Source organism: Mobula birostris, chromosome 5 (genome assembly GCF_030028105.1).
Source record: "Mobula birostris isolate sMobBir1 chromosome 5, sMobBir1.hap1, whole genome shotgun sequence".
Classification (NCBI taxonomy): domain Eukaryota; kingdom Metazoa; phylum Chordata; class Chondrichthyes; order Myliobatiformes; family Myliobatidae; genus Mobula; species Mobula birostris.
Genome location: NC_092374.1, coordinates 55,341,044 through 55,353,748, shown reverse-complemented (window position 1 = coordinate 55,353,748; position 12,705 = coordinate 55,341,044). Strand labels below are relative to the sequence as shown.

Sequence of the window (12,705 nt, the reverse complement as noted above, 5' to 3'; positions counted from 1 at the left end):
ACCAGTCTCCAGCTCGAAGTCCCAGCCCAGGCTCCTGGTTCCCAGTTCCTTGTCCTGGTCCCGCTTGCCTAGCCAATGTCCTTGCCCAAGTCTGTGTTCTCGTCCCCATTCAGTAGTCAAGTCCTGTTCCTAGTACTTCAGTGTCTGTGCCTTGCATTTGGGTCTGCCACCAACGCCCTCCCCATATGACAATAAGAGCCTGAAGACGCTCACTCAACATTTTAAGAACAGTTTCTTTCCCTCCACCATCAGATTTCTGAATGGACCATGAACCTATGAACACTACCTTACTGTATGCTCTCTTTTTTCCCTAGTTATTTATTTTGAATTGTAACATTAATTTTTGTTTTGCACTGTACTATTGCTGCAAAATATCAAATTTCATGCCATTATGTTAGAGATAATAAATTTAATTCTTCCCTGATCAATCTTTTAAACCCAATTCTGACTGAGACTTTGAAGTTATTTGTGGTCAGAAATTTGAAGCTGTTGACCATTAGGCCAGGGGACAAGTGCTTCTCTATAAATACTTGGGAGCCCTTTGGTGAACTCCTGGATGGTTAGTGTTAGCTTGCCACACATATCGGGAAAACAGTAGACTCAGACAAAGCGAAACAAAGTATTGTAACGTAATAATGATCTTCCAGATTTTTTTTGTTACCTTTGGCTTTATCTTATATCATTTGGATAGTTTGATGTCCTGATTGTGTCACAGTGGGGAGAGAAAAGAGTGTAACAGGGGTGAGTCTTGGGAAGATTCACTTAAATGGCAACTCTTCATCCACAAGTCTTGAATATCTGCTGCTTTTTTGGTGTAAATTAATATTAGCTCTTCCAGCACAGCAAGAGGGAATGCTGCAGACTGGCATGTTCTAGACTGCAGGAGTATGTGCTGAAGGATGCACTGAAACTCAGTGCACTTAATGCTTAAACGTTGTGTGGAAGGGCCTCAGTCTAGCGTTCTGTTACTGGACACTAAAACTGTAAGTTGTGCAGGGAAGCCCCTGAAAAACTGAAATGGCTTACCCCCAGGGTGATAACATGAATGCAAAGGTACAATGGTTTTAAAAAAATCAGTTAACACTGCTGTGTATTAACTCCAAATGTGAAAGTATTGCAAAGTTTATTCATAAAATATAAAATATTTTCATTTTAAATATTTAAAAATATAAAATATTTATTTTATATGTAATAATGCAATGTATTCTGGTTAATTACAGCAACCACTTATTTGGGATAACTCTTAAAGAACAGAAACTAATATGGAAAATAGCAGGGATTTCATTTGTTTATTTGGGACACGTTACTGCTTAATTGGGACAGGACACTGTTGCTAAGCAGTTTCTAACTACTGTCAGTCATGTGTATTTGTGTGGCTATTAGACAGTACCCCGTGCTTAGGGCAAACAATATTTAAATAGCATCAGTTGCGTGTGCCTGTTTTACATAACTCCCCTGGGCCGAAGGATACCAAATTTAAAAAATTTGACACTACTTCATGCACGAAGGCAGTAAAGGCAGTCAATTATCTGCTCTAGGTGTCTATGTAGATTTTGTTTGTTTATAGTCAATCAAAAGAACATAGCAGCATACATTGGATGAATTCCTCCATTGATAACTATTAGCAAATAATATACAGCTTTATAGTACTGTAGTAGCATTGGCAGTGTTCTAGTTTGCTCGGCATTTCATTTAAATACATAATTTGTTGCTCCGTTAAACATTTTTGTACTTTTTGACTACTTTCATGATAATTCAGCCTATTGGATTCTCAGCTAATTTTTGGAAAATCTGGCACTTAATTGGATAAAAATGTACAGGACTACCATTCATTAAATGTCTTTTATTTTCTACACCATTCTCTGTAAACTCTAGAGACTGTGGTGTGTGAAAATCCCAGTAGATCAGCAGTTTCTGAGATACTCAAACTATCCCATCTGGCACGAACAATTATTCCACAGTCAAAGTCACTTAGATTGCACTTCTTCCCCATTGTGATGTTTGGTCTGAACAACAACTGAGCCTCTTGACCATGTCTGCGTGCTTTTATGCATGAAACATAAATGATGCATGAATGGCAGTGATGCTTCACTACCAGATGAACTTAACACATCTGAGACGGAGATCACAGGGTCACCAGGTGCAACAGGGATCTTCACAGCTGTAGTTACATTCTCTGCTGTTGCACCTGGTAATCCTGTGATCTCTGTCTCAGAGGCCAATGTCAGTCTGTCTTTCAGGAGGTGAACCCTTGCAAGGTGGCAGGCCCCAAAGGACTACATAGTAAGGCTCTAAAAACCTGTGCCAAACATTTGGCGGGTGTATTCAAGAACATTTTCAATCTCTCATTGCTACAGTCAAATGGGTAACAATTATACCAGTGCCCAAGAAGAGCATGGCCTGAATGAACTCCTGCCTCAGAAAGGACCAGGACCCACTGCAATTTGCCTATCACCACAATAGGTCTATGGCAGACACAATTTCAATGGCTCTTTACATGGCCTTAGTTCACCTGGACAATATAAACACCTACTGTAGGTCAGGATTTTGTTAACTGACTATAGTCCAGGTCGATAAGCTATGGAATCTGGGTCTCTGTACCTCCCTCTGCAATTGGATCCTTGACTTCTCAATTAAAGGACCACAATGCGTGGATTGGTAATAATATCTCCACCTTGCTGATGATCAACACTGGCACACCTCAGGGATGTGTGCTTAGCCCACTGCTCTACTCTCTCTACACCCATGACTATGTGGCTAGGCATAGGTCAAATGCCATCTATAAATCTGCTAATGACACAAACATTGGTGGTGGAATCTCAGATGGAGATGAGAGGGTGTAAAGGAGCGAGATACACCAGCTGGTTGAGTGATGTCGCAGCAATAAACTTTCACTCAGCGTCAGTAAGACCAAAGAGCTAGTTGTAGATTTCAGAAAGGGTAGGGTGAGGAAACACAAACCTTTCCTCATAGAAGGATCAGAAGTGGAGAGAGTGAGCAGTTTCAAGTTCCTGGGTGTCAAGGTCTCTGAGGATCTAACCTGGTCGCAACATATCGATGCAGCTATAAAGAAGGCAAGACGGCAGCTATAATTATTAGGCGTTTGCAGAGATTTGGTGTGTTACCAAATGTCTACAGATGTACAGTGGAGAGCATTCTGACCGGCTGCATCACTGTCTGGGATGGGGTGGGGTTGCGGGGTGCGGGGAGAGCGACTGCACAGGATTGAAAATAGCTACAGAAAGTTGTAAAATTTGTCAGCTCCATCTTTGGGTACTAGCTTCCATAATATCCAGGACGTGTTCAAGGAGCAGTGTCTCAGAAAGGCAGCGTCCACCATTAAGTATCCCCATCACCCAGGACATGCCTTGTTCTCATTGTTTCTGTCAGGAAGGAGGCACAGAATCCTGAAGGCACACACTCAGCGATTCAGGAACAGCTTCTTCCCCTCTGCCATCCGATTCCTAAATGGACATTGAACCCTCGGACACTACCTCACTTTTATTGTTTCTGTTTTTGCACTATTGTTAATTTAACTATTTAATATATATATATATTCTGTAATTGATTGACTTATTTTGAAATAAAACACAGTAAACTAACCATTAGTATATGTAATAATTTATATGTATAGTAATCCTTTTACTTAACAATTAATCCCCCAGCTAATCACCTCACTGTAGAGCCATCAAAGTGAAAGGATTGTACTGGCCTTGCAATTGAAGACATGGGCAAGCTGAGCTTACCCTATTTTATTTTTTTTCCTTGCATTGTCCTGCAACTGTTGTTTGTTCATTAACATGTTTACATAATGTTGTATTAAACGCTTACACAGCATGTGTACAGGCCCTTCAGCCCAACCAGTCCATGCTAGCCCAACTCATCCCAATTCCCTGTGTTCAGCATATGCCCTCTATGCCTCGACACTCCATTTTCCTAGCCAAGTGCTATTTTCCTCACCTCAACCACTTCCTCTGGCAGCTCATTCCATACACTCACTGTCCTCTGCATGAAAAAACTTGGCCCTGAGCCTTAATCTACGCCCCCTAGTTTATGAGTCTACCTTCCCCCACTAGCCTGGGGTCTACATTGTTTATACCTCCAATTATTTTAAACTATGTCATAAGGCCATCACTCATTCTTCTACATTCCAAGGAATGAAGACCTAGCCTGCCCACCCTGTCTCCATAGTTCATTCCTTCTAGACCTGGCAACATCCTTGTAAATCTTCTCTGCAATCTTTTCAATTTAACCACATCTTTTCTATAGTAGGTTAGCCAAATCTGTACCTAGTACTCCAAGTGTGGCCTCACTAATGGTTTCTACATTGCAGCAATATCAAAGTACATTTATTATCAAAGTTTGTATACTGTATACAGCCTTGAAATTTGTCTTCTACAAAAAACCAATAGAACCCATTAAAAATGACCGCTAAATATGTGGAAAAAAAAAGCAAATCATGCAAACATTAAAAAGTAAACAAATAATACTTGGAATTAAATTTCACAAAAATCTACAACCATGAAGCCAGTTCATCGCTACAGCCAGTCCAGGAGCCCATTAGCTGCAGGCCACGGCCTCAGTTCAGCCACAGATGAGGAAACCTTGCAGAGCAGCAGGCTGAACTCCGGCCCATCCCTTGCCCCTGGCCCCGAGACCCTGCGCAGATTGGCTAAACATCAGCTCATTCCGTGCTCTCAGGCCCAGGCCTTGGCACGCTGGCATAAACGCACTGCACCTTCAAGGGTCCAGCTCAATAATGCCCCAAAACAACACAAAAGTGCCAGGTTCAAAAGCACAACCCTAAAAGGAAAGATACAGGCTAGCTATTAATGGTCATTGTCCATCAATAGTGTGATTAATAGAGTAGTTAGTTGATTTGTTTGCTGCCATTAAAGCATCACTGTGTTTCACCAGCACCATCTTAAACCTGACACTTCTTTCCTCAGTACTCAACTCCTATAACCAGTACAAAATTAATAAATTTAACATCATGTTACTTACAATGAATACTATTGCTGGTGAGGACATGGATAATTTTTACTCCCGATTTGATACTATTTCTGATTATTAAAGGGTCTTAGTGAGGCCACACATGGAATACTGTGTACAGATTGGAGTCCCTAGATAAAGCAGAAAATATTAAGATGCTGAGAATGTTAATGAACAGAGGGATAATGGGGTTTAAGTTTATAGTTCCCTGAAAGTAGCCACACAGGTAGACAGGGTAACAAAGAAGACATATTGCATGCTTGCTTACTTATGTTCAAGCCTAGAATATAAATGTTAGGACATTATGATGCAATCTCAGAAGACACTAGTTAGACTACTCTTTGAGTACCGTGTGCAGGACTGCTCACTACGTCATTGGGAGGATGCGGTTGCACTGGAAAAAGAGGACATTCATCAGGATATTGCCTGGGTTGGAAGATCTCAGTTATGGGGAGAGATTAAAGAGGTTGGAATCATTTTCTATGAATTGAAGGCTGCTAAGGGGGTGACCCAACAGAGATATGTCAAATTGTAAGAATTTATGGAGTAGATTGTCAGATATCTAAGGAAACAGGGAAGAGCTTTAAGGTGAGAGATAAAGGTTTAAGGTAACAGTAGAATTCAGAGTAGTTTTTTTGAGGGGAATATTTTTCACATTGAGAGTGGTTGTATCTGGTTCATGCTGCCAGAGGAGATGGATATAACCACTACATTTATCAAAATCACTTAATATCACTGGTGTTTGTTGTGAAATTCGTTAACTTTGTGGCAGCAGTACAATGCAATAAATAACAGTAAAAAAACTGAATTACAGTATGAATATATCTGAAATAGTTAAGTTAAATAAATAGTGCAAAAAAAAGGAAAAAAAGTAGTGAGGTAGTGTTCATGGGTTCATTGTCCATTCAGAAATTGGAGGGGGAAGAAGCTGTTCCTGAATAGTCGAGTGTGTGCCTTCATGCTTGCGTACCTCCTTCCTCATGGTAACAATGAGAAAAGAGCATGCTCTAGCTGATGGGGATCCTTCATAGTGGATGCCGCATTTTTGAGGCACCGCTCCTTGAAGATATCTTGGATATGACGGATGCTTGGACAAATACTTGAATAGACAAGGCTATAGAAAAACATTGACATAATGTGGGCAAATAGAAATAGTGCAGATAAGCAAAAAAAAATTGGAATGGATGTGGTCTGCTGAAGGACCTGTTTCTGCACTGAAAGGATTTTAGTTATGGGGGAAGAGGTTAAATAGGTTGGTCTTGTTTAAGGTGAAAGGCACACTCTGGCATAAAATGAATTAATTTTCTTACACAGTTCTGCAAATACTAATTTGATTGTTGGAGTGGGGGTTAGTGGTTAGAGGCAGATCTGCATAAAATCAAAAGATATAGGAGCAGAATTGAATTCCATTGAACGTGCTCTGTCATTTAAAGATGGCTGATATCTTCCTCAACCCCATTCTCCTTCCTTCTCCCCATAATCTTTAACCCCCTTACCAATCAAGAGCCTATCAACCTGCCTTAAGTACACCGACTGACGTGGCCTCCACAACCTCTGTGGCAAGGAGTTCCAGATTCCTCTTCAGTTATATCTGTGTCCTCAGATCCTAGTCTCTCCTACTAATGGAAATATCTAATCCATGTGCACTCTATCCAGGCCTTTCAGTTCTCAGTAGGATTCAAGGAGGTGAAAAGCCTACGCACCTGGTATTCCCATTCACGTATTAACCAAGCCTGTTTAGCTTCCAAGATCAGACCAGGTATTTTCAGGCTAGTGATGCCATATGCACTATGATGAGGGATCACAGTATGCTGACAGACTGAGCAGATAGGGCTTGATAGAGTTCAGAATAAGTGAGGACTTCATTGAAATATACAGAATTCTTAGAGGATTCAAGTAGGCACTTATAGGGAGGACTTTTCCCTAGCTGAGTCTTGAGGGTTGTGGAGACTGCCACGGATTGTTTTCACAACCAAGACAGATGTTTTCTAGATACTGGAGAAATTGGGTGATATCGAGGAAAAAAATGAGTTGAAGTAGAAGATTGAGGATGATGTTGTTGAATGTTAGAGTGAGTTTTAAGGGCCTACTTCTATTATTGAACAAAATCCACTGAAGATGATAGTTCTGAGGTCACTTAGGAAAAGGCTAACATTCCAAAAGTTTTGCATCAGTACAATCTTCTGCCAGACTAGCTATATTAAAATAAGTGTGAGAGAAAAATGTGATTTGCAACTTCTCAAAAATAAATTGTGGGTTTTTATTTCGATCTTTCCAAGACAAGATTGTTTATAAATTTGCAAGGCTCATGCAGCCTGACATAGTACAATGGTTTCTGTATTTAAAAGGATTTATTTTATTCATAGATGCCCTTGAAACATCTAAAGTCTAGAACTGTTCAGTTTTGTACAGATTTTATCTGAGCAAATTATCCTTTGGAATTGGTCTGTAGGTGAATGTAGAATATGTAGACGACCTTTAGCTGCCTTTGGGTTTATAAATTTAAGGTGATTATTTTGGGGGAAAAAAAACACTTCATTGACCTGTTCATTGTTAACACAAAATGCACCACTTCTCTATACTACCTTCTTCTGCTCTTTACTACTGATCTTGCCGAAGAAGCAATAGATGAAACTTTTGTTATACCGGCAGCGGCACGGATCAAGGTCTTGATGTAGGATTCTTGCAAGTTGAACTCCCAGCTTTATTTTTGTCTTATTGCGCCAGAAACCGAGATTGCGTGGGTTGGAACAAATTGGATTGCACCCTCTTCCAACCACAGAAACCAAGTATGACAGTCATCGGGAGCGTGTTAAGAACGACTCTTAGAAAGAATCCTGCGCACTACAGAACGGATTTCTCGCCCCCCGTGCTTGCCGGCAGTTTTTCTCGCTCACACACGCACTATGCTGCTTTTACAGACTCTGAAGCTGCATTCGAGCGAATCGGCGGAGGCAGCGACCAGCTGCAGGATTTGCACACCAGGGTGACTGCTGCTCATTGGTCTGCAGATATGGGCTGTAGTAACACGGGGAGAAGTTGCTGCGGTGGGAACGTGTGTGTCTGAGAGAGAAAGAGAAGCGCCGCTCTGAGCTGCGCGGGTGTTTTACTCCCTCCTCCTCACCCACCCCTAACCTCGCCAGCAGTTTGTCAATCGGGGGGGGGGGGGTGGGGTGGCGAATGGAAGAGGGAGGGGGGAGTGTCTGGTGAAAAAAGACATAAACGAGAAAACCTACATTGAAACAAAGAGCCAAAAGAACTGGGCGACAAAATAAATTACAATATTAGTAAACAGGGGTACAAAGCTAAAGGAGGGTCACGAATGAAGAGATTTAAAGTGAAGTTGGGGAGAAAATAGTGAAAAATAAATTCAATAGAAGTGATTAGGGAGACTGAAGATAGCGCAATGAGAAAGGTGGGTTAAATAAACTCATGAGATGGGGGCGTGGCAGTGGGAGAGAATTTGAACCCCGGCCCCTTTCCCGGTGTAGAAAGACATGCCAAGCAGAGGGATGTAAACACGGACAGAGGGAGGGGGAGGTCTACCGATGGACCGCCCATTCTCTTGGCACCGAGTCAAACTCACAGCCAAGTCCAGCATTCCAGCAGAAGGCGGGGAGGGGGAGAGAGAAAGGGATTTGGGAAGGGGGGGTGGTTTGCATAGATTTGGCAAGGACAAACTGCCTGACTTTGACTTTGCCGCTTTTTTTTAAAGCCGAGGTTTCGCTTCCGGTTTGCAAAGGCCACTTCAAGAGAAACAAGGGGGAAAAAGCCTTTTGGCAGTTTTACAGAAGCTCAATTTGAACTTGAGGAGAATTGTGACGCTATAAACCGTTGTAGGCAAACTGCAAATCAGTATACTTTATTGCAACATTGCAATGGTACGTTACAACAAATATGTTAATATTTTTCCTTGTTATATTTGCTCAGGTTGTGTACTGGTCGCCGAGCTGCAGATTATTTAAATGCTGATTTCACTTTGCAATTATTTTATTATTTTTTGGCGATACTATTGGATTGTTTTTGTCCGCAATCACCAGCTTTTTCGATGTAGGTCACACCGCTATCAGATTTGTTTTTTTGTAATGTCAGTAATGAATCAGTAGTGGTTGTATCCAAAAAGCGCTGAGCTTGGCAAATTTCCCTACTTTTAGTTTTTCTCTCTCTCTCTCTCTTCCCCTACCTCTGCGCGACAGCTCCAAGAGAATCTGAGATTGATGGTCGCATTATATTGGCTGAAATCAGACAAAAAATTTAAATCCGACACTGCAGTCTGATTCTTTCATTCACTGATTTACTCCTCTTAGATTTTGGTCTCGTGTTATTTTAAATTATAATGTTTTACGCCTCCTTTTTGCTATTTTCCTTCGGGTCTCCGTATTTTTATAATACATTTATAAACATCTCCACCATGTCCCTAGCGCGTACCGGCGGACGGCCTTTATTAATAGAGTGTTTGATTGGCGACGGGGGAGGGAGAGAGTTCGGTGTTTGACACGGCATGCTGATGTGGCGTGATCGGAATGCACAGAGCTTCGAGTCAGGGCAACTTCTCACCGGCTGCCATTGAACTTGAGAGATCAGACCAGGAACTCGGCAACTTCTGACTCTGCACCGCACCAAGCGGCAGAGGAAAGGCGGCAGGAAGACGGGGTGGGGGTGGTGGCGGGGGTGGGGGGGGGGATAATTGGTAAAGAGCGAGGGGAGGGCGAAGTCCGCTTTCTTAGACTTTATGAAACGAATGCACTCTGCAACTTCGCGCACACCCAGTAACTTTTTTCCCCCTTAAACGGGGGCGAGCAGAAATGTTAGCGAACAGGGAGCAAAAGCGCGGGTCCAACTGCATTATGTCAACCTTCTACTTTGCAATGATGGAATGATGTTTAAAGTTTACCGTCATTTTCTCCATGCTTCTGTTCAAAGCCTGCAGACTTACACAACATCCTTTCTCCCCTTTAACCAGAGGAAGAAACATTTAAGAAGACATACAAAACTGGCGGAGTTTTTACTGCATATTTCCTTCCTCCTCCTCTCTGCAGTAATACAAATGCGGAGCCGTAGAGCGCACAAAAGCAAAATCTGCGGAGGATTCAGTGAATTATTGGTCGCAATATTATTAATACTGTGGTTGGCACGATTTTAAAACACTGTCATCTTACTATGGAACGCTTGCTACCTAGATATTTTAAACAGGTGGAATTTTTTTCAGGGAAAAAGGAATATATTAGACACATTTTCTTTGTTAATAATTATTGCAGCGGGCCAGATCTTCAATGAACATTCCACAGTATGAACGGTGGCTACTTAATTGACTTGAAAGAAGGTTGGAATCTGGTTTGTGTGCAGAGTAATGCAAGGATTGGATGCAGTTTAAGTAACCTTTAAAAAATACTGACTTCCCACAAAGTAGTTAGTGATATAACATGTTGCAATAATTCAAAAGGGCGCCAAATACAAAACCAAACTTGCGCTTATCTAAATAGGAATTAGACTAATTTAGAAGAACGACACTTTCGTGTGTTAGAGTTCCGCATATAACTACTGAAATTAACTCTTATTCGGAGATAATATTAAAGGCAGGTCCGGATTTTAATTCACATTTTGACTTTGGGCTTCGTGACTTGCTTCAATGTCCAAAGGGAAAGGGAAGACGTCGGCCTTCCAGCCCGAGTATTGGAGGCAGTAATAGATGAGAAAAAGTGACTAGTTAAGAAGATAGAAAAATACCATATCGCCAGACACGTTGGAGGGGGTAGATAACTGGAACAAAAACGATATAAAATGCATTCCATAAAGGCACAAGCTGCGCCATGCAAACTCCTACAACGCACCACTTTCTGATAAATCATTGGAATGATACTGATTTCAACGCTTCGTTAACTCTATGCCCATTATTATTTAAGTGTATAAATACTGAATTCAACGTAGGTGGGGCAAAATACAAGGTTATTGTTTGATAATAGGTGCAAAACATGAATCCGTGCTAATATACTGTAAATATTATCTAAAGACGACGCGAAACCACAAGAATGATGGTTTTTGGGGGAGTCCATTCTACTCAGTAAACTATAATTATCTAATTATCCCTAACCTGTTGGGATATTATAGTACTGAATCTGACAAGGACATCTAATGCAAATAAAAATAATCACTTAAAATAAAACTGAAACAATAAGAACTCCTTGTTAGATGGTGTCCAAGTTTTGAGGGACACGAAGTTCGCAAACTGACATTGCGCCTGGATGTTGGGCAAGGTGCAGTGGGTGAAAAGACGAACACTCTGATCCGTTTTCGACTGGTTTTATTTAAGTGAATCTTTGCGAATGGTACTTCAGGAGATGTTGTTCTGATGGAAGTGACTCCTTGAATTTCAGGGTTTCACGATCTGGAAATTTTTCCATTTTGTTGTCTACGGCAAGCACTTATCCAAATTCTTCCGCTTGTAAAATGACACTATGCGCGGCAGCTTTTGACAGAATCGGGAGGGGTCCCCCCCCCCTTCATTCACCCCCCCCCTCGTTGTAAGGAGACTCTTTTGTCCTAATAGCAGAGAAGATCGAGGGTTGGTGGATAGGAATGCGTGCACGGAGTCGGTTGGGGGGGGCGAAGGGAGGGAAGGAGGAGGCGACAGAGAAGGTTGAGTTTGTGTAATAAATAAAGAAATCAAGTGAGCTGAGCAGAGCGGACCTGAGGCTTGAATTCGGTCTGTTTTACCCCGTGCTTGAGAAGCGAGGGGGCGTTCAGCACTGGTACCTGGTCACCGCCCCCCCCCATCCTAGTGCCACTCGTGGGACATAGTCCCTGTTCCAGCCAGCTCACGTTTTACTGCGTTGAATCGAAAGTTTCGTCTTCTATTCTAGCATCTGCGTGGACTTGGTGTTGGACTTGACTGGCGTGCACTCGCAACAGTGCTTGCTGCACTATCCCACTGGCTGCAGACAGACTCAGGATATCCCACTGGAAAATTCACAAATCTTGACTCCAGATTTTTTCTGGGAAACTTGCCATCGCATCTTTAGGCGCGAATACCGGCAGACTTTGCGACTTCTCCACATCAGAGACTTTTTATTCGACAAGTATATGAATGGATAACACGTTACTCAGAGGCTCCGCTCCCTGAGATCTGCCGGAGTTATTCAAGGATTTGCCTTTCTTGTTTCTCTCCCTCTCTCTCTTTGGCATCGTGATGATGTATTCCCCGATCTGTCTCACACAGGTATTTGTATTTTCTAATAGCGCATGTTGCTTTGGGAGGACTGGGGTAAGAGTGAAAAGGTTGCATTAGATCCTGTTGCAGTTTGCAGGGGGGTGGACGTATTTGCTGATCGCGCCGAGCCGCTCGGTAAAGCAGTACAGTAACATCCAGAGAGACCGGCCTCATACGAGCAAAAGCAAATGTCAGTCAAGTGGAGTTCAGTACAAACCTGGCAGTGAATGGACGGATACCAAATAGTCACTTCCCAAAATCGCCAGTCTGAAGCAAAGGACTTTCCATTGTAAAGAGACAGCGCAAAACTACGCAATGTTAGTGTTTTCACTTATTCGGAAAATAAAACGTTTTAGTCACCTGCCCATAACAAAAGCAGTTTTGTTTTATAAACAAACTCCATCCATTGGTTCTATTTCATTCTTACCCCTCTAGTGTCTCTAGTTTTCATACCGTCGTTGAAACATTTCGTAACAGAATTACGTGTAAAGAATAATTTGATCCAG

General features: G+C 42.0%; 1 protein-coding gene across 7 annotated transcripts in view; it reads left to right on the top strand.

Annotated features, from left to right (window-relative positions):
* The first annotated feature begins 8,713 nt into the window (after positions 1-8,713).
* The window catches only part of LOC140197690 (nuclear factor 1 B-type-like), a 310,541-nt gene continuing 306,549 nt past the window's right edge, over positions 8,714-12,705 (top strand). The window contains exon 1 of one of the 7 annotated variants that reach the window (XM_072258024.1): positions 8,714-8,873. In XM_072258024.1, the coding sequence (XP_072114125.1) occupies positions 8,871-8,873 (3 nt within the window). In that variant the 5' untranslated portion in view covers positions 8,714-8,870. Of the gene's footprint in view, positions 8,874-11,551; positions 12,209-12,705 lie in introns of those variants that run through there. The other 6 variants (XM_072258027.1, XM_072258028.1, XM_072258022.1 and 3 more) reach the window with 6 other exon arrangements.